The 25,388-nt window shown below is 38.1% G+C and overlaps 3 protein-coding genes, 1 long non-coding RNA gene, 1 other non-coding gene and 1 pseudogene across 7 annotated transcripts; 3 read left to right on the top strand and 3 right to left on the bottom strand.

Moving 5' to 3' along the window:
- Window positions 1–3,234: 3,234 nt before the first annotated feature.
- Window positions 3,235–14,045, bottom strand: LOC129410681 (uncharacterized). The gene is made up of 5 exons (XR_008632983.1): window positions 13,962–14,045; window positions 11,801–11,938; window positions 4,835–5,008; window positions 3,978–4,070; window positions 3,235–3,367 (listed from the first exon to the last, which is right to left on the bottom strand). It is a non-coding gene; the product is annotated as an uncharacterized LOC129410681 (long non-coding RNA).
- Window positions 11,047–14,429, top strand: cunh4orf47 (chromosome unknown C4orf47 homolog). The gene is made up of 8 exons (XM_020923612.2): window positions 11,047–11,064; window positions 11,145–11,253; window positions 11,528–11,747; window positions 11,826–11,963; window positions 12,091–12,166; window positions 13,657–13,842; window positions 13,926–14,089; window positions 14,167–14,429. Exons 2-8 carry the CDS (start codon window positions 11,154–11,156, stop codon window positions 14,219–14,221), a joined length of 939 nt encoding a protein of 312 aa, XP_020779271.1. The 5' UTR covers window positions 11,047–11,064; window positions 11,145–11,153; the 3' UTR covers window positions 14,222–14,429.
- A 314-nt stretch (window positions 14,430–14,743) lies between these two features.
- Window positions 14,744–19,746, top strand: hvcn1 (hydrogen voltage-gated channel 1). 3 transcript variants are annotated; one of them, XM_055159493.1, is made up of 10 exons: window positions 14,744–14,825; window positions 15,134–15,223; window positions 15,545–15,604; window positions 15,740–15,808; window positions 16,028–16,774; window positions 17,615–17,823; window positions 17,903–18,007; window positions 18,190–18,421; window positions 19,243–19,355; window positions 19,496–19,746. In XM_055159493.1, the coding sequence occupies exons 6-10, from the start codon at window positions 17,650–17,652 to the stop codon at window positions 19,550–19,552; spliced, it is 681 nt and encodes a 226-aa protein (XP_055015468.1). In that variant the 5' UTR covers window positions 14,744–14,825; window positions 15,134–15,223; window positions 15,545–15,604; window positions 15,740–15,808; window positions 16,028–16,774; window positions 17,615–17,649; the 3' UTR covers window positions 19,553–19,746. The 3 variants fall into 3 exon arrangements, with proteins under 3 accessions (XP_055015468.1, XP_020779225.2, XP_055015469.1); XM_020923566.2 differs by having other exon boundaries at window positions 14,750–14,825; window positions 15,776–15,808; XM_055159494.1 differs by lacking the exons at window positions 14,744–14,825; window positions 15,134–15,223; window positions 15,545–15,604; window positions 15,740–15,808; window positions 16,028–16,774 and having other exon boundaries at window positions 16,803–17,823.
- On the top strand, window positions 15,275–15,474 carry LOC129410760 (small nucleolar RNA SNORA74). The gene has a single exon (XR_008633011.1). It is a non-coding gene; the product is annotated as a small nucleolar RNA SNORA74 (small nucleolar RNA).
- A 77-nt stretch (window positions 19,747–19,823) lies between the features above and the next one.
- LOC110159047 (tectonic-1) lies at window positions 19,824–24,128 on the bottom strand. Its single transcript, XM_055159492.1, has 14 exons — window positions 23,822–24,128; window positions 23,303–23,420; window positions 22,951–23,084; window positions 22,729–22,877; window positions 22,536–22,638; window positions 22,228–22,340; window positions 22,092–22,112; window positions 21,767–21,898; window positions 21,569–21,694; window positions 21,404–21,492; window positions 20,643–20,780; window positions 20,419–20,572; window positions 20,214–20,345; window positions 19,824–20,137 (listed from the first exon to the last, which is right to left on the bottom strand). The coding sequence occupies exons 1-14, from the start codon at window positions 24,111–24,113 to the stop codon at window positions 19,991–19,993; spliced, it is 1,848 nt and encodes a 615-aa protein (XP_055015467.1). The 5' UTR covers window positions 24,114–24,128; the 3' UTR covers window positions 19,824–19,990.
- On the bottom strand, window positions 21,202–21,319 carry LOC129410756 (5S ribosomal RNA; annotated as a pseudogene).
- Window positions 24,129–25,388: the final 1,260 nt, after the last annotated feature.

Below are 25,388 nucleotides of genomic sequence, written 5' to 3'. Positions count from 1 at the left end.
ACCCTGACTTCTTCCCGGCCCCTACCAGTGTTCAACAGGCACATGTTAGTGGAGCCAGCTACTTACTCATGCCAACTATTCCAATTATTCAAGGGTTAGACAGTATCCCAGGTCCTCCACCTGTTTCTATGGTAATGTGGCTTGGAGAACTATAGACCACTTATTGTCCAGCATGTTATTTGAGTTCAGGTAAAGTTTGCTATCTGGTGCTGATAAAAAGTAAACTACACTATAATAATCAAAATAATAACATAAATATTTGCTTAAACAAAATCCTTGGATAGCAGGGTGGGATAGAGTACTTTGAGATGCTTAGGAATGCCATTGCCTTTTTATTCTGGAGAACAGTGGCACACCTACACCCTTATGCAAACTCATGTATGTGAATCTATCTTGGCAGGACTCTCCATAACTGTGCACATCACTGCTGTCATTTTGATAGGCAGGCGTGGATATATGTGTGGTATTTTGAGAAATTTCCGAAGAAAAAAAAAAAGAAAGAATAATCCTAGGAAATCTTTAGGAGGCGAAAACTGTAAAGTTGAGCGTTGGTGAAAAGTTGAATGATCGGACTAGGAACACCACGGCTTAATACAACAACAGCATCTATAATACATCGGCAATATGCTACGAAGACTTTTCAAAGCACCGGATAAACAAACTATTGCACTTTTCAACTTGTAGAGCTATTTTTACCCATCAGCTAGTCAATTCTACTGTATAATAACACTCATATTTAGCATCCTAAGTGAGATAGCAATCTTAGGAGTCCTGAGGCGTCCTTCCTGTCTCTTCTAATTGGTCCTACATTAGGCGAAAACATCCATTCTTATCAAATCACAAGCCGATGATCATCTCACTTCAGGACAGTAAATAGGTTTATCATTGAGTATGTATGTTGTGGATCACTGGTGATGTGGTATGGAGGAAAATAGACCGGGCAACTATCAGTGCTATGGCAGCGGTAAGTAAATGTATAATGGAGGGAGTAATTTGCTTCCAGGGGGAATGCTGACGAGAATAGTGCAAAAGTGGTGCCTCGTGCTGCGACCCTAGATAACATTAGGACACTTATTTTTAACCCGTGTCTAACTATCTTATCTTTTCACAGCCAAAGATCTTTTAAGATTTGAGGTTTACAGTACAGTATGTGCTAGAAATGTGGGAGAGGAGGTGAATGTGACATGTACAAATACTTTGGACCTGTAATATTACTTAATTTGTTAAAGGTCCTTTATTATGCAAAATTGGCTCCTGTGGGCTTTAAGACATGTTACAACATTGTCCACAAAAAAACATACCTCAAGTTGTCTTTTGTTTCATTCACACATGATTGAGTAACCCTCTGTTATAAGTCTGTCTACATCTCTAAATCTTTGTTCCACCTTGTGATGTCATGAAGTGGTATTTTTCAAGTTAACAGCTGCCTTTTTACTTTTTGTGATGAAGAGATTGACAATTATGTGGCTGAAATTATTCTAGTGAAGGTTGTATGGCATTTAGAAAACATAACATCACAAGGTAGAACAGAGTGTTTTCTGTCGGAGAGAAGAATTCAGCCTAAATATACAGGGTTTGTGTGTTAAACATGTGTGAATGAAACAAAACACAACTCCTGGTCTGTTTGAGATGAGGAAACAACATTATAACATGGATCAGAAAAGAGTGTAGTATAGGCTCTTTAAACTACCAAACCACTATCATTGTGGTTACTTGTACATACCGCGGGCAGCAGTGGCTTGGGCATACAGTTGTTTTGTTTGATAGTATGCATATTATGTTTTAGGCTGACAGAGGCAGAATAGTTAATCCATGTGCTGTTATGTAAAAATCGAGACAGAACAAATATTTGTTGAGTGACACTTAGCCTCTTTGTCTCATCTAGATCATTTTTTGTGATTGCTTTTTGCTGACATCTGCTGAACACTGACCTCTTTATCTACAACCTTGACAGGTCCAAAACAGAAGTGAGCACTTTGAGTGAGCAGGCTAGCCATTTAGCAAAGATGATCAAAGATAATCACACAAAGAGTACTTCTAACAGATCACGCCATGAGCTGCCAAATCACTGATAGGCACCGTATGACAACTTAAGAGCACAGAGATCTAATCATTCTCCATTTTAATACAATTTACTATGCTAAAATATATCCATTATCAGTTTCAAATGTATGCTGGTTTTGGTAATATGTGTCTAGATGATGTATGGCCAATCAGGAAACAGTCCTAAAAAGATTAAAGTGAAATTAATATTTTTGCACTCTTTTACATTTCACACAGTGCAATATAAAACTTTTAATAAGGCTTCTCAAATTATTTGCCAAGCTTCTTTAGTTTTGTTTTAATAAAATGTTAAGTACCCTCAACATTACATTAAAAATAATGATAATTGCCTGATGATGACTGGAGAGCATGAGCCATCAGGACGTATTAATAAAAAGGAGCCCTGGGTAATGTCATTATCTGTGTTGTGTTTATGCTGCTAATGATACTGAACTGAGAAAAACTGTTCCAATTCAACCCAGATGTTAAAAGGTTTTGTTATAAAGACTTATGTACCTGTCTCAATTAAACACTATAGCACTACTGTGTGCTGTAATGTGCTCTAATAGTTGTAGTTATGCAATCTCTTATTTACATATTTCCGCACACTCAATATTTTGTTAACTTTTACTTAATTCCAATCTATTGTGAGTTAAAAACAGAACTTGAAGTGGATCATTCATTTTGTACCAAAATAAAATAAGCCTCTGAATGTATCAAAATCTGCATAAACAAAATGGTTCAGGGAATAGCTACCTATCTCCAAGTGTATATTGTCAGTGAGGATGTTAGCTGTTCTATTCAAATGAGGACTGAGCCGGCTGCAGCAGATACAAGGCACAGCTCACCAGATAGGATACTGGACCATGTTATGCTCTGCTCGCATGGAAAACATCCAACACCCCATGGAGTCAGTCAGGAAGGAATCACCCTGAAGCAAAAAAACAAAATAATAGACTCACTTCTGTTTCCCCACACATTTATGCCCAATAAGAAGAATGAAGCCAGTAAACATGATATGCGCCAGAGTAAACATTGTGCCGAGAATCAGAATGACAAAGGTATGTGGACACACAGAGCACATTGCAAAATGTATATGTGTAAACAAAAATGTCTGTAAAAACAAATAGTTTATGTTTATGGAGAAAGGCCTGTGTTTAAGTCCAGTTTCACTATGTTACTTTTCTGGGGGAGTCTGTCACCTGCTTATCTCCATGGAAGTGTTTTTACTTTGTGTGAGATGATGTACCATATGGCATTAAACGTATTTACGTTCATTCTTCAAGCAGATGATGCCAGTGCCACCAAACCAAGTTAGTCAGATCTGTGGAGAGGAGACAATTTAGATTAAGAATGCAGGTTTTTTAAGTATTCTGTGCAATAAAAACATAACCCACTGAATAAATGCAAGACAATTCCATTATATGCCATACTGTGGAACATTTCAGGCAAAGTAAAGAGACCAGGAGACATGCAGACAAGTTACCTAGTACAATTTAAGATCTAAAATAAAATGTACTGAACTTTGCATATCTCTGGCAGCTCTGACACTAACTTCTTGTTGCAGTTAAAGGGTTTCTGTGTCCCTGTCTCTCGCTCACATAAAGAGCAGAGATATGAGGAGTTGCTTACTACACAGTCTGTCAGACAAAAGAGCGTCTGTAATCCAGCCCTTGAAAGCTGCAGATAGTGGCCTGTGCTTTAGCGCTGCATTGTGTTCAGTGATAGTGACTGCAGAGATTCTACATACAACCATAACTGTGTTTACAGGCAACAATAGGGGGATTTTAAACAGTTAAATGAGCAACTTTTGGCCATGTACAGTTATAAATTTACAAACTACAAAATGCTAAAACAAAGAAAATAATGATTCATATTATGGATTACAGCGCTGTAATAGAAAAGTAACAATAGGCTTTTTCAGTTGTAGTTACCTGGAACAGCAATGTATAAGGATGTGTGGACTGCTGTGACACACTAGGAGACAAGATTGCTTTCTTCCAACTGTGCCTGACCAATGGCAAAGTCTGTGAACAAAGAAATCAAAGATTGGGACCAGGAGAAAAAGACAAACAATATATATTTCTTGTGTTGTAAACATCCAAGAGGGACAGGTTTATCTCTAGGAATAGTGAGGAAGCAATGGGCACTCTGAATTGAGTTTTTAAATCGAAATAGAGTGGACAGGAGTTAGAACATTGGCAGTTTGCACGTTCTCCCAGTGTTAGGGTATTATGAATCCCATCGGGACTTAACTGGTTAAATAAAGACTGAACATGTTTCACCAGCATCAAGCATATAAATACTTTTGGAAAACCATATAAGGAAATAGGAAAGTTTTCTTTTTGAAAAATTTTTCTTTTAATCCTATTAAGAGGTATATGTATTTGGTGGATTCACCAACTTGCAAAAGACAGAGAGGATAATCAGATAAATTGTGTCATCTAATTTGAGGTTCAAAGTAATGAAAGTAATGAAATGCAGAACTGCAACCTACTTTACCTATGTACACCACTAAAATATTCTGCGAAATATTTTTGATAGCTAAATCAATGAAAGCATGAAAGATATGCACAGGCTGTTGTGTATATGGTGTACAACGTGCCTACATAGCACCCATTTGATTAACAGTCTTTTAAATGTGATGATCTTTATTCGCTATCATTAGTTGTTATTGGTGAAAAGCTGGGTAAAAAGCCATGTGCCTGACCTCTGACCCCTGAATGTCAGTTACTCACCTGCACATGAACTACCACTATCAACGCACAAGCATATTTAAGCATGTACTTACACCACAGGAGCGCTATGCTAGGTGTTTCTATAGGTAGATAATGGCAAGGTGACAGGTCAGGAGCTTTAAGAGAGGGCTGAGGAGCTAAGAGGTTCAGTGGAGGGACAGCACTTTGCCTGATTGGTTATGGTCCCAGGGGAGATGGGTGGTGTGGAGACATGACATCATGGAGTCCTAGAACAAGAAAAGAGAAAAGAGGTTGAAGATCAGAAGGTCAAGACAAGGTGCAATACATGGTGACCGTGGCGCCATTCAAGGGAGGTCAACTGTGTATTGTCATCCAGCAATCTTTTACAATGGCAGCTGTTGTAGTCATACAGGTCAAGTTTAGATGACCACTTTGCTATCATGAAAAAGTGCAGATGCTGGGCAAGAAAGACAATGCAATAAATGCGTTTGCTTACGCTAACGAAACCTTACTTCATTTTCATAATAAAAAACAGACTCCCCAGGCACATTCTGTGGAAATATATCTCCTATTTTGGTCCCTCTAACCACTACAGTCCTCTTCTTTGTTGTTCTGGTGTCTCATAATATTAGTTCTTATAAGATACAGGACATACTCCTATTTTGAAAATACATGTCAGGAAAAAGATTGAAAATATAATATAACTCACAATAGTCAACTTTACCCAATCAAATATTGATGATGTTTCTTTAAAAATATCATACAATGTTTTTTCAATAGTCTTTTTTAATTTTGGATGTTTTCAATTCTGCAATTGTTGGAATAAATAAACAAGCTAGTCACAAACATTTGACATAATTTATTTTAAATTAGACAATAAAAACTTCTATCTCAGTCTATATAATTCTGGGTTGGAATGAAATGAAATCGAATTCGATGAAAACATTTACAACATTTACAGTATTTTTTAATATCCACTTTCTTGTTTTTGAAATAATACTTTACAAATCACCTTTTTACACTGCATTTGGAAAAGTAATGGTGCTTGTAATTCTCTGTCAGCTAAAAACTTATTCACTTATTCAAATGGCCTGGTGGAGCGTGCTTGATATTTTATTACCACCATTATATAGTAAATCATAACCTATACTCCATGGAGCATCTGAATATGAACATGCAGTAGAAATCGTAAAAAATGAAGTGTTTGCCTCACTTTTACTACAGCATGTGGGGAGACTGGGGAGTGGTGATTTATGGGTAAGTGAACGCATGAAGTGGAAATGGAGGCTGCTTTCCCGTCACTAAACACTGCTTAGAGTCCTTCTGCTAATGGCTACACAATGGATTGATGAACGAGTGCTAACTGGAAGGATGAGTACAACAGACTGACAGGTACATACAGAGGAGATGATGCACCTTGTAACCAGGCTGTGTATGCTGCAATCAGACAACTGACTCATGACACAGGTGCACACTCAGGCGCTCTGTTTGTAATGTGAGCTGATTATTACAAAACTATTCATACTGGATTTGGTGTGGTGCTGAGGGTAGAAAGGTAGAAATTTGTCTGCATTTGACCTATCTTTCAATGCTGCTGGAGCAACCTGTCAGAAACAATCAGGAAGATCTTCAGAGTCCAGGTCAGGACTACCTTAGCTGGAGGATTATACATACTGTGTGTGTTTTGGGTTGATGGGAGGAAATCCACCCAGACACCAGGAAAAACATGGAAACTTCGCAAAGAAAGCAGAGAGTGAGGCATTGTCAGTCATTCTGTAGTGGGACAGCTATGGCACAAGTTTGGCAGTGACTGAATTCAGCACCAACTTTTGACATCTGGAAAAGCTGTGATAAAGCAAATGCATTATTGTAAGTAATATTTAATCTTGTCCCTCAATTGCAAAGAAGTGACTGGCCAAAATGTGCTTCATATTACACTACATTCTATGTTATACTGTTGTTTCCATCAAAAACATACTTGAAGTCATGTTTTGTTTCATTCACACATGTTTAACACACAAATCTTTGCCTGGAAAAATTCAGAATCTCATCGCTTTACCAGTGGCTGATATTCATCTGTATAACAAATACAGAGAGATATCCTTCTGGATTTCCAGGCAACCCAAACCTCTAGACTGAGCTCTTCTCTTAACCAGATAACACTCTTTCCTATCTTGTGTTAATACAGGAAGTGCTCCACTATATTTTAAAATGATATCTTTTAAACTTTAACCTCATCATTACATGTTTTGTACTTTCACTGTTGGACAATATTTGTGTACATGTAATTATGGTTCACTGTGGTTTCTAATAACCAGTTTTTACTACTATACATAAAAATTACCAGTTTATAATAGCATAATCTCATCATATAATCTCTGCATATTTTTTTAAACTACGCAAAAAGTAAAAAACAATATCACAGCAGGTAGAGCAAGCTTTACATTCTCAATATATGTATACATGTTTACAACTCCTCCTTCTGAGATGTTTTCTTTAATAGAACTCTAATGTAATTCATTGACATGTTTTTAATTTGGTGGTTGGCACCATATGCTCCGACTGGCACACGGTGAGAGCCATTTCCATCAACACCTGTTCTCATTACCACTGATGATATTTAATTAGAATACATCTAATGTTAAAAATGTCAGCAATTCTGGCATACAAGGTTTCCTCTGCACCAGAATGCCACGAGTGTTTCCTGTGATTGTAGCGGTATTTTAATCAGCTGTAGACTGACAGCCAGAGTCTGTCTTTGGAGTGTCTATTACATTTCTATTTAAAACAGACAGATTGAGCCAAAATACAATCAATTTAGAGTGAATTCTTCAGTGATTTTCCTCTTGGAAACATAATGGAATCGCTTAGCTGTATTGTAGTCTATGTCAATAAAGCTAAGCCAGAGAAGTGAAGACAGAGGGTTGGCTAGAAGCGGTGTTTATTGCATTTAAATCACTCAAGCATCCTAAGTGACTCTTTATATTTGATACAAGATAACTTTGGGACTTGGTGTAACACTGTGTTTGGGTGGCTGTGAATGTAGTCAATTTTTAGTAGACAGAATCTGGTTTGGGTTTTGATCTCCACACACCAAAGTGCCATTGTTGCACCTTCTGTGTTATGTCATGGTAATAGCGGATCTCGACACAATTTGACTCAGTGTCCTCAATCATCAAGTCTATTTTCCACCAATCGTGGTTCACACGGCCGCCAATCTCAGCAAAGAAACTGTTAAACTACGGAATTTATGTGAAAATGTGAAATATCCTCCAAGATAATTTTAGTGTTTCAGAGTATGAGTTCATTATATTGCTTTTGAGAATGATGGGAGGACATTCTTGGGTGATTGCTTTTGTACAAAGACAAGTTTTGTAGTGTTTTTTCTTAGATGCTGCATTGTTTATTGGCAGGGAGAATGTTCAAGCAGGACACACAGGTGTACGCTTTATTGTTTTGAAAAGCACAGATTTCATTCATACTCAGAGGACACCATGGACATTTCAAAAGTGTAAAAATCTATTGTCATGCTTTTTCATCCAACCAACCATCTGTCTCTTAGCAAGCAGACAGTTGCCTTACCAGTAAATTTAACACCACAACCTATCCGTTTATCTGGGTTTGGGTCTGGCAACAAGAGTAAACTGCTTCTGACCATTTGTGATTCAGTTTACCGGTAATAAAAATTCATTAAAATACATATTGAAAAGATAAATGGGTATTACATTTGGGAGAAATTGATAAACCGTATTGCAGGTTGTTTATTTTCTGATCTGTGTTATAACGTTGTGTCCTCATCAAAAACATACCTGGAGTTGTCTTCTGTTTCATTCACAAATGTTTAACACACAAACTCTGCATATTTAGGCTGAGTTCTTCTCTCAAATGTAAAACACTCTGTTCCACCTTGTGATGTGATGTGGTAATAGAGGAAGTCCTCCCCTGTGTTTTTTTTAACTCCATACACCTTCACTAGAATCATTTAGTTAATTTCAGCCCTGGAACTGCCAACTGAACTAAAGGTAAAAGATAGCTGTTAAGTTGAAAATGACTGCTTCATGACATGACAAGGTAAAACAGAGTATTTTGAGTTTGGGGGATGCAGACAGACTTATATTAAAGGATTACTCTAACATGTGTGACTGAAACAACTCCAGGTATGTTTTTGATAAAGTAACAAGATTCTAACATAGCTTAAAGTTCACAAGAATCTATATTGTGAAATATAGGACATTTAAAATTAAGCTAACATGCTGCTGAAGATGGCTACATATTTCAGTCTTTATATATTGAATCGTTATATCAGGTAGTAGTCATGTAATCAACTTTGTAAATGACACTAAATGTGTACAACCATCATTGACATTTCAAATAATTGAGGAGTTTCTAAAACTAACAAGTTTGACTTCACAGCTTCTTGGTGCTATTTTGTCCATTTTATTTTGCTGCTCTTTAGCAATTTAGGTCTGTCAGGAAACACATTAACTTTGTTTTCTCCAATAGTTAATCAACATGTCACTGCCCAGACACCTCTCTGTGTGAAGCGGCTCCTCCTCAGGTGCCCCACTGATGGTTAGTTCCAATTAGACCTGTCCCTTTGCTTTTGTCACTTCTGACCATCCTGTCCTGCCCTAACCTCTGTCCAGTTACAAATTGCAGAGTGTATTTTTTCCCTTTTAGAGTTTATTTTCCATATATTTTAAGAAGTAAACAAAATTTGCTTTATAAGATCTTGCATCAATAGAGCCCTAATGTTTTCAAATGAGAAAAACACTTTAATGTGCCATATGGCCCATGTATAAATGGCCTAATAAGCACTACCTAAAAAGTTAATTAGGGACATTGCTACTTGCCAACTGTTTATATAATGTCCAGTACTTGTTACAAAATCCTATAGAGCATTAGTATTATTGCACTTTTACATAATTATACAAGTCTGGAGTAGACAAAACCAAGGTGGCCAATCTTTGCCAATAGCCCCTTCAACCAACATCAATCACTCACTGCATTCATACATGGCGGGTGAAGTGAACATTGTGCAGAATTAAGAGCCAGGTTTGATCAGTCAGCCTTTGGTTTGGCAGATGAGCATTCCAATCAATGAGCCCAACCTGCCCCAGCCAGGTAATCAGTCCAAAACTACCAAACCCCTTCAAACTTTGTACAGCAAAAGGACTAACAAAAATAAAATTATATTATCACTATTTCAGAAGGAAATAGGTCAGTTTACTTGTTTACACTTTATGTGGATACAAAATTTATCTTGTAAATGCAATTTAAAATAATGAGCACCACTGTATTTTACACTGTCTTATAAAAGTAGTGTTATAAATTGTTAGCATCTAAAAATGTTTATGAGGACATATGCTTCCTATTGGTCGTCAACCAGATGTATCTTCCCATATGCACTCCCATAAAAGTAGTAGTAATGAGCCAGTATAGCTTGCAGTTGCTGCATGATTAGTACCAATGAAACTTACAGTAAAAAAAGCTTCCAGTCTAATAAATATCTTCTATGTACGTTTAACACATGCATATTGCTCATATCGGTCACTGTGTGTTCCCAGCTGCTGAAAAGATCCTTCCATTCTCCAAGGACATGTATTGTGTCTTCTTACCCTCTAGAGTCTTTCCAGTGCTCTTTATGCCACAAGTCTCTAGACAGTTAAATCTCCCTCGGCTTCGCTTAATCTCATTCACTCATGTATTTTCCCCATCCTCCCAGTTCACTTCAGACATTTATCAGCTGCCGCTCAACAGAAGCGCATTCTGTAGGAAAACATCACCTGATTTGGTCTAGTTGAAGAGTTTCAGCTGAGGGTGAAGATGTGAGGAAGTCAAGGGGTTTAAAAGTGTATATCCAAGCCTGGCCTGACACCTTGTGGCCACAATAAAAAATACATAAGTGACTAAAAAGGATAAAAACAAACCCTCACAAGATTCTCGTTTAGTCCTGGTTTAGTTCTGGTTTAACCCTTTTAGATGTGTTTATATTCGTATTTAGACCCTATTTAGCCCCAGGTCGATCTTAGTTTAGGTTCTGAAAAAAACAGTTTTTGAAAAAAATTGTATCTCTGTCACTTGTGATTTCCATGCTGATAACTGTTGATTGTTTTCTTTTTTATTGTTTTAGACATACAAACAGCTTTTAATTTGTAGGCACATGACCTTCAGGAAGGCGATCTTGCCTTATGGGTTTGTATGTTTGTGGGTTTGACTTACCTTCTCCACGGCAACCAGCTGTACACACTGACAGGACACAAACAGACAGAGGGAGCCTATTGTGTTGGTGCTTGTATATTGTGTGCATAAGTGTTAAAAGGTATGTGATATGTGCTTTTAGGGCATATGGATTATTATGCATTTTACATATGTGCTTGTCTTGTATTCCTATTACTGCAGAGTTGAAACATGACTTTTGCTGAAGGGAAGAGTGACATGGAGCGACTGGGAATCTTCAAGGAGATGGGTTACATCTCCATAGGTGACAAGTACAACCCCCTAAACAATCGTAAGCAAGTTATATTTGTCATCTGAGAAAAGCAAATTTTACTCCAAAATCTGGGTGGATATATTTGAGCAGCAATAGGCTAGTTATTAAATGTTTATAAGTCAGGCATCTGAGATGTTAGGGCACAAACCTTTGCAGAGACTATCCATCCACAGTTTTGGGAGATTTCTGGAGTAACAGCATGTGTTTTTAGAATATATAATAAAAATGTAAACACACTTAAAAATTACAATTCATAACAATTCTTAACAATTCATTTTACATCTATTTTTAGGTAACTTTAATGAGTCAGCCCACCGCAATCGGCAGATGCAAGCTGGCTGTGCCACACAACGCTGTGCATTGCAAAGCGGCTTCTTTGAGAAAACATACAATCGGATTTTTGAACGCGAGGCACTCAATGACCCAATAAGACTGGCCCGGCAGTATAGGAACCAGCAGGCCAAGAAAATCCTGGGCAAAGCCTTCCTGCCCTCCAGTACCATAAAGAAACCGTGAGGGGAAATAAATGACTTTGACATTATTGCTTTATGATTATAGAACTTACTGCACTGGTTCCTTTGGTTGTTCAGGTGTGGATCGGGTAGTTATTATGGCACACTCTCTGGACCAGTGGAAGCAATGAGCCCCCAGACACTGCCCCAAAAACCACACAAGTCATCTGGGCGCAACATTATGACCTCACCTGCCAAGAAAGGCAGCGGTTACAGGTTTATGGCAAGCAAAAGTGCACCACATGTAGATTTGATAAAAGACATTACTCTGGTTAAAACTGGCCTCAGCAGTTATTAGTATACATACTGTTTTAGTTATAAACTAAAATGTTTTCCTTTGCAGCTATCCTAATGTGACCCTTTCCAGTATTGAGTTGTATGCTTCTGACCCATATGACAGAGCCAAGGAAATCCTAAAGGTAAGAGAAATTTAGATACAGCTTTCCCAGAACTTTGAGCTAGTATTCACCTGTTCTTCTTCAAACTTCACCAAAATATACTGCTCAAAAAATTAAAGGAACACTTTGAAAACACATCAGATCTCTAGATATCTATACGAATACGGACAGGGCAATGTCTTAGGAACACAAGGATGCCACCTCTTTTAATGGAAATAAAACATTTTGCCTACAGAGGGCTTAGTCTTATAGATGCCCTAAAAAAATCAAAGTGAAATAATTATGTGGCAGACTAGTCCATTTTGCCAAAATGTAATTTCTGCAACTCAAAGTGTTTCTCAATATCTTGTGTGGCTCCCATGTGCTTGAATGCATGTGTTTGACAACACGGTGGCATGTTCCTAATGAGACGACGGAGGGTGCTTTATGAGATGTCCTCCTAGATCTGTGTAAGGGCATCACTGAGCTCCAGTAGAGTCTGAGGAGCAACCTGGCAACGTCTGATGAACCCAAACATAATGTCCCAGAGATGTTCTTTTGGGTTTAAGTCAGGCCTTCATCCTCCAGGTACTGACTGCATACTCTTGCCACAAGGGACTGGGCATTGTCTTGACTCGTGCATCAGGAGGAACCCAGGGCCTATTGCACCAGTATAAAATCTCACAGTGGGTTCAAGGATTTCATCCCTATACTTAATGGCAGTAAGACTACCATTGCATATGCCACCCCAGACCATCACTGACCCACCACCAAACTGCTCATTCTGAACCATGTTGCAGGCAGCATAGCATTCTCCTTGTTTCCTCAATACTCTTTCACATCTGTCACAGGTTCTTAGGGTGAGGCAGTGGCGGACTTGCCAATTCTCCTGTGTTCTAGCAAATGCCAATTCTGAAGTCTTTTTCTAGTTATTTGGGCAGAGACATTCACACCAGTGGCCTGCTGGAGGTCATTCTGTAGGGCAGTGCTCAACCTGTTTCTCCATGCACAAAGAAGCAAATATGGGTCCTGCTGATGGGTTGAGGACCTTCTACGGCCCTGTCCAGCTCTCCTAGAGTAACTGCCTATCTCCTGAAATCTCCTCCATGTTCTGGAGATTGAATGACCTCCACATGCAAAACCAGTCCTGTTTTAGGGGTTGTCTCATTGTTGCTACTCTAGTGCACCTGTTCTTCATTTCCATAAAAAAAAAAAAGTAGCATCCTTTTGTTTTTAAGACATTGCCCTGTCCATATTTGTATAGATAACCAACTTTTATTTTCACATTGAGATCTGATGTGTTTTCACACATAGTCACCCAAACACATCACAGTTTGGATAATATGGTAGCTCCCCTAAAATTGTAATATAGAAACACTCAAATTTCAGTGATATTCCATGTATTTTTGTTGGATTTCCCTGAAGTACCGTGATAAGATACACAAAACAAAAATGCCTAATTCTGGCACTTTTTTGTAATGGCATCATTTACAAACTGTGGAGCATGCTGATCATTTGTTTGTGTGTTAAAGAAAGAGGTACTGTCACATCAATCTAAGGTAAAGGCTGGACCCTTCAGACTGAACCTTCATCCAAAAGACTTTTTTCAAGCCAATCCATACCGCAGTGACAAACCAACACCCCAGGAACAGAAGAAACTCCCCTCTATAAAGAAAGTGTCCCCAGTTCCATTCAAACCCTCATCTCCAAGTAAACGGGTTAGTATGTTCTTATTCTAATTAAGACCTGAATATATTTTTGAAATGTGTAAAAACCCCAAAAATTTTTTTGACCTTATCAGATTGGAGGAATGAAGGCTGGAACATTTGATACTTACCCTTCACACTCTGCTGATCCATACACCATTCGCCGCTCCAAATCCACTCATCAGGGACCAGTTTTTCACCCAGCACCAGGTCCCAAGAGCACCCCTGTTAAAAGTATCATTATGTACAATGTTAACAGGTAACACCGAGGTTTAATATGTAAAATTAGATTACATTATGTAACTACATTAATTAAATAAGTGTGTCTTTTCACAGGAGTGTGCACTCTGCAAATTACAGCTCAACCATCTCAGCAGTTATGTCATTATGACTGTCATTATTGATAGCAAACGATGGCCCTGATTTTAGCATTCATAAAACCATCTGTTTTAAGATGAGACCGTTGAAGTCATCTATAGCTGAACGTGTGTGTAATATTGTTTTGAACAACAGCAATGCTGTTCTTTCATCAGTTCAGGATGAACAAAGAGTGCAGTTTATTGCTTTACTGACCTTGCAAAAATATTACGCAGAAACAGTAACAATAAAATACTAAAAAATATATAAAAACGAAAAGCAACGTGTGAGACTGTGATGCACATAGCCTGACGGCATTTAAATGTTAATAATTTATAAAGTAATTTTCAAAGTAAAACAGTAGCCAATAACAGCCTAAATATGTATGGCAATGGCAAATGTGAAAATAGCAAGTTCATGTAGGAATCACATTCTTTGCACTTTAATTTATTTGCTAATTCACTTACCTTGCAAACGCAACTATGGAATCGACCACGTGATTGCTTCATTGCATAAGAAACTCAGTTACCCAGAATCCATTGCGCCTTCCTACAAAAACGTGATTCAATTTCCGCCCAATCTCTCTTTCTCTGGCTGCAACCATGTGGTGTGGTCGGTGTGCTGCGCTTATCGGCTTGGTAAGCTTTTAGACGTTCAAATGCATCTTTGTTACATTTAGGAGATATATGTATATTCATTTGTACGTTTGACGTTGCCAATCTTTTAGCCTGCTATTTATTTCTTTGCTTTACAAACATGTGAGTTTAATGGTTGGCTAGCTTCTTGCATGAGGCTTTCTGACGAAACTGCTGCTACTACACTATTATTAGTACTATTCACAATTGTGTGGATTTATGTATGAATTGGATATACTCAAAGGCTGTGTATTAATGTTTGAGACATCCATGCATTTCATTTGTATGCTTTACAATGTTTATTTCTACAGGAAGTTTCTCTCCCTACTTGACCAAACCTGGGGAAAATAACCTTGGAATGAAGATGTACACATATGTCTGCTGGCGGTGTAGGTCCTCAGGTGAAAAATGTGTAATGGTTTATTGTCCTCTACCTCTCCCCTCCCTCACTCTCCAGCTCTCAGTCAGCTGTCCTGACCTCCATGTCTGGTTCAGTGTTACGGGGCTGGTAGAGGAAGTCTCTGTACTAGTCCTCAGCCTGGCAGGTTCTGTTTTAGAGTCTGCTGCTGCTGTGGTGAAGCAGAGCACAGCCCAATGAGAGTGGCCCTCCCTGATCAACTAGCAGGGTGGGCCTAGTATAGGGCTGCACACTTCCACATCTCCAGTAAATACATCAGTAATTATAACACACATATTTTAACATTTTCTCATTCTGTTTGTAGGCTAGAGCTGGCCATGAGTCTGAAGCTAAACCACAAGAACACATTTGCTTCTGGAAAAAGGTGAGTATCCAAAATGTGTCATTCTGCTCATTGCCTGCTGTGATGTTTGAAATAACACATCATGCTGACCAAATGCCATGGTGAAAATTCGTAATAAATTCTGAGCGTTTTAACCTATTCAAAATTGTGATGCAGGGCCTCTCTGTTCTGACTACATTTTTATTTTAACAGACGCTAGCAAGACTTAAAACCTCTGAAGACTCGGTAAGAAACACGCCATGAATGTGTAATGCTCAATCCAATTTTGTACTGCCATGTCAGAGTCTTTCATCTCTGTTGTGGAATCAAAGAATTGGGAGAGTATCTTCAGGACTTTGGCACAGGTTTAAGTAAGGCCTGTTTACCATAACCTGACTGAAGACCTGGAACAGTTATTCTTAAACTCATTGCCTTTGACTTATATTTTTATATATTTTGCCCCAGATCCGTCCAGCAAATGCATCAAGATCTTGCTTAAGATGGGTGTGTGAGGCTTGGGAGATGCTCTGCGGTTTATTTTTTTTCTTTGGTCTAAATGTAAGTTCAATGAATAAGACTCACCTGGTACAAGAAACCGCCATCTTTACATTGTACATGTGAACTTTATATATGCAATAATGGTTATTTAAATTATACTGAAATTAAGCATATGTAGTTTAGTTACTGGTGTTGCAAAAGTTTGTATTGCTTGGTTACAATTTTGAGTGATGTGGATCATGAATAGTATTAAAGATGTACAATATTAACATCGTCTCTTTACTGTGCTGGTATAATGGTGGTAAAGACAAACTGCCTATAAGCAAAAAAATGAAGGCATTAAACTGAACTGTTGGACAAATTTGAAATAAAAAGGGGGACCGTATTGTCTGACTGGATGCTTATACCGTGCAATTCGTCTGTCAAGGTAGTAAAGCTGTGGTTAATCCAAATATTGCCTGTAGCCTGTTTGTGTGAAACCATCAAGCTCGGTCCGATAAACTTGTTGGGTCAAGATGCACGATTTGCACGCAGCCTATACGCGTCATAGATTCATGGTTTGAAGTGCCAGAGTTTGCCAAGAGAAAAGGGGGCAGGTCTGAAATGGAGGTGGAGTTTTTCCTTCAACTTAACTTGGAAGACCCAAGATTTTTCCTCTAGGCGAGAGAAGGATACTACTGGACAGTTCTAAAGAGTATTAAAACCAAAGCTCTGGTAAGTCGTCAAACCTTTTTGATTTCAATGCGGACTTTATAACTAAACCGTCCTTCCCTGTTAATAAAATGAAGGCAGTCTAAGTTTATTGTGCGCAAAATGCTTGGTTGGCAAAAACTAAACGGATGTTTCATCACGAGATGTACACTATAAGCAAACAGATTTCTATTTTTACTTTACCCTTTTAACCAAACTGTTGCCACATTATTTACCGTTAATTACAGAATTGGTTTTGACCCAATGAGAACAACGCAAACAACACAATACGCATCAATTTATGCGCAGACTCATTATTTAAGAGCACATATTGCGCTATTTCTGATCCATGTTTCCTCATCACAAACATAACCAATTTGTGTTTTGTTTTATTCACACATGTTTAACACACAAACCCTGCATATTTATGCTGAGTTATTTCAAACAAACAAAAAAAAACTATTCATCTGTGATATCAGGTGGTAACACAGAAAGTGCTCCTCTCTGTTTTAAACTCCACACACTTTCACTAGAATCATTTGGATAAAAAAGTAAAAGGTAGCTGTTCACATGAAAATAGTTTTACGCAATATTGGACCTCTAATATTTAACAATATTCTGTGCAAATGGATGCCCCCAGCCCCGTTAAGCAACTACAGCGCTCTTTATTTGCATGTTGCACATAGAAAAAGAGAAGTATAGAGATTGTCTAACTCCTAAGAAGATCCTCCGGATAGAGTTTACATAAACCCATTGCCATACGAGTATACGAGTTCTACTTGCTGCAAAATCAAAACATAGTTGATCTTTTACGTTAAACTGTGTTTTTTTGTTTTGTTTTGTTTTGGGGTTTTTTGGTGGAAGAGTGAGGGAAGCCTTGTCCCTTGGAGCCCAGTGCAATGGCCAAATACCTGCGATTTTTCACTGCTGTGGGTGACCAGCAGCAGGTTCAGTGGGATGATGAGGAGCTGCATACGGCCAGTGAAGAACTGAGTCCAGCCACGGGACAGTTCCCTTCAGCTCTGACCTTCAGAGAATCTCTGAAGAGGCTCTACAGCTCTGAACGCTTCCAGGTACATATCTGTTTCTGCATGTGCCATTTTGACCAAACATGACCCTCCCAATAGCCTAGGTTTGTGCTTTTTCTTTAAGGTTGCAGTTGTATGTTTGGTCATACTTGATGCCATATTTGTACTGGCTGAGCTCTTGATTGATTTGTCTATTATTGAGGTGGAACATGGACACATTGCTCCTGAGGTAAGTATAACAGTTTTGTCATCTAGAATAATGCCTCAAAATAGTGGATTGGGAAAGGTCTGGTTGAGTGATAGTGAAGCTGCAGTTAAATTTAACTTATCAAGTTCACATTACAGTAGCCACAATCAAGTCTTAGAAGGGTATTATTAAACATGTAAATAAGAAGCTGATTTCCTGTGCAGATCTTTCACTATCTGAGCCTGGCTCTTCTGACCTTCTTCGTGGTGGAGCTGATGGGAAAGCTCTTCGCCTACCGCCTGGAGTTCTTCCAGCACAAATTTGAGGTGTTTGATGGACTGGTGGTAGTTGTCTCATTTGTGCTGGACATTGTCTTCATCTTCAGAGAGGATGCGTTTGATGCCATGGGCCTACTCATCCTGCTTCGACTCTGGAGAGTGGCCAGAATAATCAATGGTACACACACACACACGCACACGCACGCACGCACACACACAAAATAAAAGATAAACTTGATAAAAGTCACATAACACTTATACCAGCAGGCCTAGACAGATTAAAAATCCTCCTATATTACACCAAATTGACTCTTGTGAGACTTTAGACATGTTAGATGATGTTACCTTATCAAAAACACCCACATTTTAGTTTTTTCCCACATGTTTAAGTTATCCTGCATTATTAGGCTCATAGGCTGTCTACCTATCCAAACTCAAAATGCTCTGTTCTACCTAGTAATGTCATGAAGTGGTAGTTTTAACGTTAATAGCTTCAGCTGAACTTCTTACTCTGCAATACACTACACTAACATTAAGTTTATGCCTTTAGTTTTTATTTGATCTTTTGTTCAGCTGAGATTGCCATATAAATTCCACAATATCCTTCACAGAGAAATGAAGAATGTTCAAATAGGCTCAAACAATAGCTGTAGCTTCAAAATTTAGCAGGGCTGCAAATTTTCAAATTATTCTAATGAAAGTGTGTGGAGTTTAAAAACACAGTGGAGTGCTTCTACTACTTGATAACATCAAGAACAACAGAGTGTTTTCAGTTTGAGTAAAAAAACACAGCCTAAATTTTCAACATTTATGAATGAAACAACACAACTCCTGGCAGGTTTTTAATGAGGATACAAGTTGAAATTGAAGAACCAATTGGTGTTTCATTTCTTGTCACCTATGAGAATATTTTTTCTTGACTTTCTTTGTTGAACTGGCTCAGAATTTTGTAATCTATCTAGCCGTAAATAGTCAACCTAACATGGACATGTACCCCAGGTATTCTGGTGTCAGTGAAAACTCGAGCAGACCAGAGGCTCCACAAACTGAAGGAGAGCTATGACCACCTCGTCCAGAGAGTCACAGAGCTACAAGCACGCACTGATAAACTGGTGACTATACTGTTTTTATTTAGATTTTTCAGATTAAAAAAATTATAATTTACAGCATAACTAGGTTGAATGAAGTGGAACTGTCAGTCATAAGTAAAGCCGTAATATTAACTGCTTTTTTTACTATGCATCTATTCTAGGAACAAGAAAATCAGAAACTTCAAGCCCTCCTGAAAAAACACAACATAGATTTGTAGATGAAGAATATTTTTGAAGTCACTACTGTTATTGAGTTTTATAGACTTGATTCTTAGCACATGACAATGAGAAATAACAAGTTTCAGTGTTTTGTGAAATCAAATTTCAGTGAAATTATTTTTCTATTATTTTGTCAGACACAATTGTGACTGATGTTAAATCAAGATTAAATTGAATGTTGGTGTATCAGTTACATTTGTTTGTATATAGTTCAAACTTTTATCACTATAAAACTGTGAACATACACTGAAATAATTATATCAAAATATGTATATATATAACATTTGATTTATTTACATTAAAATAAATATTATATTTTCAGTCATAAACACGTGTCACGTGTAAACAAAACTATTTATACAATGCGCACGTAATAAGCTGCCATTAAACAATTTTGCCCCTGAGTTAATTGAAAAATGTTGCTATTTGTACATGTATTATTCAAAAGGGAACAAAAAGTCAAAAGGCAATTTGGCATCAATTGTGGGCATGACTCTGTATCTAGGAGTAGCAGGAGCAGACACTGAGATGAAAGCCACTGATGTTTGGACTGGTAAAACAGCGCTTCCTCCGGACAGCAGGGCCTAGGGAAAACCTTCTGAGTTAAAATTTTTACAACTGTAAACACAAACTGTAAAACTATAATTCCAGTTTTCTTACCAACTCACTGGTGTTAGTGTGAATAATTTCTTTGACGCTTACAATCTGTGCCTGAGGATTCACCAGGGTTCCGTATTTGGTCCATTCAATTTCTAAATGAAGTGACAGAGGAATGCCACAGCCTTCGGAGTCCTACAAAATACAGCACGCATTATTAAAATATACAGAAAGAAGTTAAGTAATCAAAATGTATATATATTTTAACCTGTGGATTAAATGTTCTTTTGATAGCCACCCAGTCTAGTGATTTCTCTATGGGAGAATTTCCAAAAGATGCCACAAACTGGGGATAATTTTGTCCTCTTAGAATATCTAGTAACACTTGAGAGATTAGTCTGCAATTTGTTACATCAGCCAGTCTGAAAGAAAAATCATGTACTGGATTACTAAAATTAGGAATCCAGTAAAGTGAATGCAAAAATGACTTGCCTCAATGTACAACCGGTTACAGAATCATGCCCAAATAAAATTTGAGATCGCAGCTGTGGACCCTGCAGACAGTCCTGGTCTATTGAGCTTTGCAAAAGGGACAGTGTGTCTTTGGGATTGATGCTTCGAGAAAGACCTGTGAAAGCTAATTGTTAAGAAAAATGTGTGTAAAGAAAAATTAAGCAACAACAACAACAAAAAAAAGAAGGATTTGATTTATAAAATGGACACTTAAAGATGCCTTCATTGCTTTATCTATGTATTCACTCCCCATGGTGATGGTAAGTAAGTTAAGTTTTTATTTAAATAGCACTTTTCACAGGCATATGTCAGAAAGACACTTTACAGAGCATTATTCATTCACTCCTTACCGGGTGATGGTAAGCTACTATTGTAGCCAAAGCTCTCCTGGGGCAGACTGACTGAAGCGCAGCTGCTAATCTGCGCCAACGGCCCCTCCGACCACCACCAACACTCACGCACACACCACTTTCATACAAGGCAATGAGGGTGAAGTGCTTTGCCTAAGGACACGACGACAGTTTTTGTGACTGGCGCCCCCCTGTGGCACCTGATTTTCCTAGTTGTCTCCCATCCTAGTACTAACCAGGCCCGGCCTTGCTTAGCTTCTGAGATCTGATGGGATCAGGCTTTGACAAGCTGGTATGGCCACAGAAAGTAGCCATCTTCTGCCACAGCTGCCACAGCTGGAACCATCTATCTTGAATGCTTCATTCACTGAACTTTATAAAAAAGGATATTCTGGTGTTTTGTATGCAGACATAAGCGGCAATCCAACCACATAACCAGGATTCCCACTGAACTGGACAGCCACCTTAAGTCCATTGTCCTGTTAAAAAACAAACATGTTCTCTAAAGACAAAATTAAATGAAATGTGGTCACATACAAAATAACATGATCTTACTTCAGAAAACCTCATCTCAAAGATTTGTTCAAAAGACATAGGGGTGTCTTGTACATATCCGAGCACCAAAGATGCAGCCACATTAACGATCTCTCCAGCAGAATTGTACTTGACCACATATGCAACCTGTAAACCAGAGATGTTTAGTTAGCAGCAGACTGGCTATTTGTGCTAGGAGAGACATAAGGTCGTTCCTACCTCTAACACCACATAGGCACACAAACTTGGGTTCAGAAGAACAGGAAGAAAATCTCCTTCACTGAACTGCACCTCAATCTGAGCACCTTCCAAAGACTGCATTACTATAGATGCCACTTCCACAGGAACAAGCTATAAAAATTATAAAGAATAAATGCTAAAAAATATTTCTTACTTTTCTTGTAGTAATAAGTTTAGAAATTTGGGGCCTATATGACAACACTTGATTACTTCCCCTTTCTTTAGTGTGTCAATATTTCCAATACTTCTGTATTTGTTTTGACATATCCTAAAATGTCACATGAACCCACAACATAATACGTACTGTTGCATCAATAGATTTCCCCTGAAAACAAAACAAAATGGGCTTAGTGAGGTTTAAGACAAAGGAATAAGTCACTAATCTATTACATTTCATAAATAACTACAAATCCACATCTGAAAATTATGTAGAAGCTCACAGATAAGACTTGGATGTTGATATATGTGTCTATGCTCAGAGCTGGAAGGCTCTCACAGTCCTGCTGAAGGTCCACACGCCTCGAACAGCGATTATTTTGCTTGTTCAGGAAAGCTGTAGAAAAATCATGTAAATGGACAACCATCTGTATTTACATTTAAATTGCAATTCATATTTCATTCATTTGATTCATATGTGATGGTAAATGTTACACATTTGTGTCTGAACATTCTTCTCTTTTTCAAGGGACAAATCCATCCTACTAATTTTTATTAAACTGGTGTTATTGTATGCATAAATGTACAATACCTGCAGGGTTTCTATCCACACAGTCCATAGTAATACCAGAGGATGGAAGATAAAAAATGTCTCTCTGTCCATTGGCCACTGTAGTTTGCATAATATCCCCATACTAAAATCAAATGCACAAGAATTTTATCTTATTTAGCTTTCCAAATCTGCCAGTGTGTGTCAGTGAACTGTGTCAGTTCAACATTACTACCTGATATCCAGGTGAGGTCTGTGGCTCTGTTGCAGATCCCTGCCCACTGTCTGGGCTGAAAGTAAAACTGGTGAACTTTTCAAAAAGAGAGTCAAAGTTTCTGTCTGTTGGTAGAGCTGGTGGTGGGTGGTGATACAGCCCTTCAATCCCTAGGATAGGTCATGAGACATGGATTATTTGAAATTAATCTGCATGTTTATTCACTAAAATGCATGAACTTACGATTAGCAAAATAAATACAAAAAGGATCATAATTCTTGTCATTCTGTACAGATGACTGTAGCTCTGAGTAGCCATCTATTGTAGTACTCAATGAGTAGGAGGCCACATCCTGGTTACACAGCCTCTTACTGCCTCTGAGTACAGATGTGGAAACAAATAATTAATGTTTTAATTTCAGTTATTCATCTTTGTTTAGGAGTGAAGAAAAATAACAACTGTTGTCATAGTAATGAACTAACAATTCAAAACAGAATAATAAACTGAATTGTGAAAAATCTTAAAAAATTGCATGCCTAACCAGATTTACGAATAGTCTTAGATTATCTTTGCAAATAACAATTGATTTATTTACCTGACAGTGTTCACGGAGCAGCTGGTGAACAGAGCCAGCTCAGGACCACACTCTTTGTCGCAGCAGCAGTTTATGTCACACATATCTTTGTCCATATCGCATGGACACACTAGTGCCACTGAGAAATAATAGGCATCACATCATTGCATTATTGACCATGGCAATAAATACAGTGCCATGTTGTTGTTATTATTATTATCTTATCATTATATAACCCTTACACAAGATAAATCAACAGAAGGAATTGCAATTACATCACTTCACAAAATATAGCTATAGAAAAAAAAAGAGATTACAGAGATATTTTCAGTGGTGCATTTGTAGACAGTACATTGAACATTTTGATGCATTATTCATTCACTTGAATCACTGCTAGTCTATCTTAGGCAAAATGGCTCAGGTGCCTTCCTAAATATGCATAGTAAATAGGTGAAGAAACATTTCAACAAACAAATGTGCAATTCATTATCAACATGTAGAAAATGTGTCATTTAAAAACTTAAGTCATAAGCAAGTTACCACTAGTGGCAGGTTGGAGAAGTTGGCCGGATAAGGGCAAGGGATCCTCAGGCAGGTCTGGTTCTGGAGGCTCGGTGCTGATGCTGGAGGTCGTGGTTGAGATTCGGGTTGTTGACTCAAACTGCGTAGGTTCTGTGGGAGTATAAACATCTGTAATGTTAAATGTGTTGTTCTGATCAGGATACACCGTCGTACTCAAGTTGTAGGACGTATTATTCTCCGAAGCAATTAATTTATTGTTTATGACAATATTCACAAGCATCAAGTAAAATAGAGCATAAAAGGACGCCATCTTTGTTTAACGGTTGCTATGGTTCTTCTTCTAAGAATATGGCACATCATTTTGGTAAACACGAGCTCCCCCTGTAGTCCGTAACAAAAATTTGCAAGGCAAATTGGGATTGGTTTTAAACCTTAAATCATGTAAAAAAAAAAGTACGCAAAGTGAAAGAAAAAGTCAAAATGCGACTTGGCATGGCTCTGTATCCACGAGAAGCAGAAACCACTGAGATGAAAGCCACCGATGTTTGGACTTGTGGTAATATGCAGCAAGGGCTGGGGCTTAAAATTCTTACTATGCTACAAATCTACATTTTTTTTCCTCTAAAATCAAAATTTTCTTAGCACTTGTCTGGAGTTAGTCTGAATACATTTTAAAGCTCACAATCTGCCTAAGGATTCACCAGGGTTTAGATTTGGCATATTTTGTCCACACGATGGCGGTCTTAGACTATAAAAAAGGTTTTGTGGCGTGTCTAGAGCTTGTACAAGCCAGTGACATTTTTGTTGTTGACTGAATAAGCTATATTTTGATACGTGATCCTATACCCCCCGTTATGGTTTCATAACAGGGAAAGACACTTCATTCACCATTTTTAATGTAGGCCTATGAATACATGTAATTGGACAAGCTGTAGATGCTGTGGATTTTGTGAGACTGAATTGACAGTAAAAACACATCAACTTGTAAAGGGACCACAGAAGAGAGCTGTCCTAACCTTTGATCTTGATACGATGCATATAGGCCTAACACCTGCCTTGATCAAATATAAAATTCCTTATAATCATTACATTTAGCTTTGTTTAGTTGCCCTATTACATTTCATTACCATCCATTGTTCTCTCCCTAGCTCTCTGCAGACTCTCCTCACGCTCATTAATTAATTCCTAATGGCCATTAAGGTTGGCGTGGGTCGAGCCCTTGATGAATTTAGTCTGCCTTGAGTCCTTGTGGATATTATCTCTGTCAGAAGGAGACACAGCAGCAGCAGCTCTGTGCATGGTGAGTCTATATGTGTGTTCTACCTGTGTGCTCAACCACTGAACTAAGAACACACAGGTTATCACAAGGTCACCACCTCTCCCACAGTGCATGTGTGAGACACTGTGGTGTGGTGGCAGCAAGAGGAAGGAAGTCTAATTAGAGCATTAATTAAGAAGCAAACGACTTATTGAATACATCCTATGTGGTCATTAGCACAGTCCACAGTGAATATGTCTGTTTGGTCTAGTTTTCACTAATTAGAAACATAGTTTAAATTTAACTGAAGAAATTCAGAAAAATAGC

Source organism: Boleophthalmus pectinirostris, unplaced genomic scaffold (assembly GCF_026225935.1).
Source record: "Boleophthalmus pectinirostris isolate CB_2022bp ecotype Guang Dong unplaced genomic scaffold, ASM2622593v1 HiC_scaffold_23, whole genome shotgun sequence".
Classification (NCBI taxonomy): domain Eukaryota; kingdom Metazoa; phylum Chordata; class Actinopteri; order Gobiiformes; family Gobiidae; genus Boleophthalmus; species Boleophthalmus pectinirostris.
This window is presented reverse-complemented; position numbering and strand designations above follow the sequence as displayed.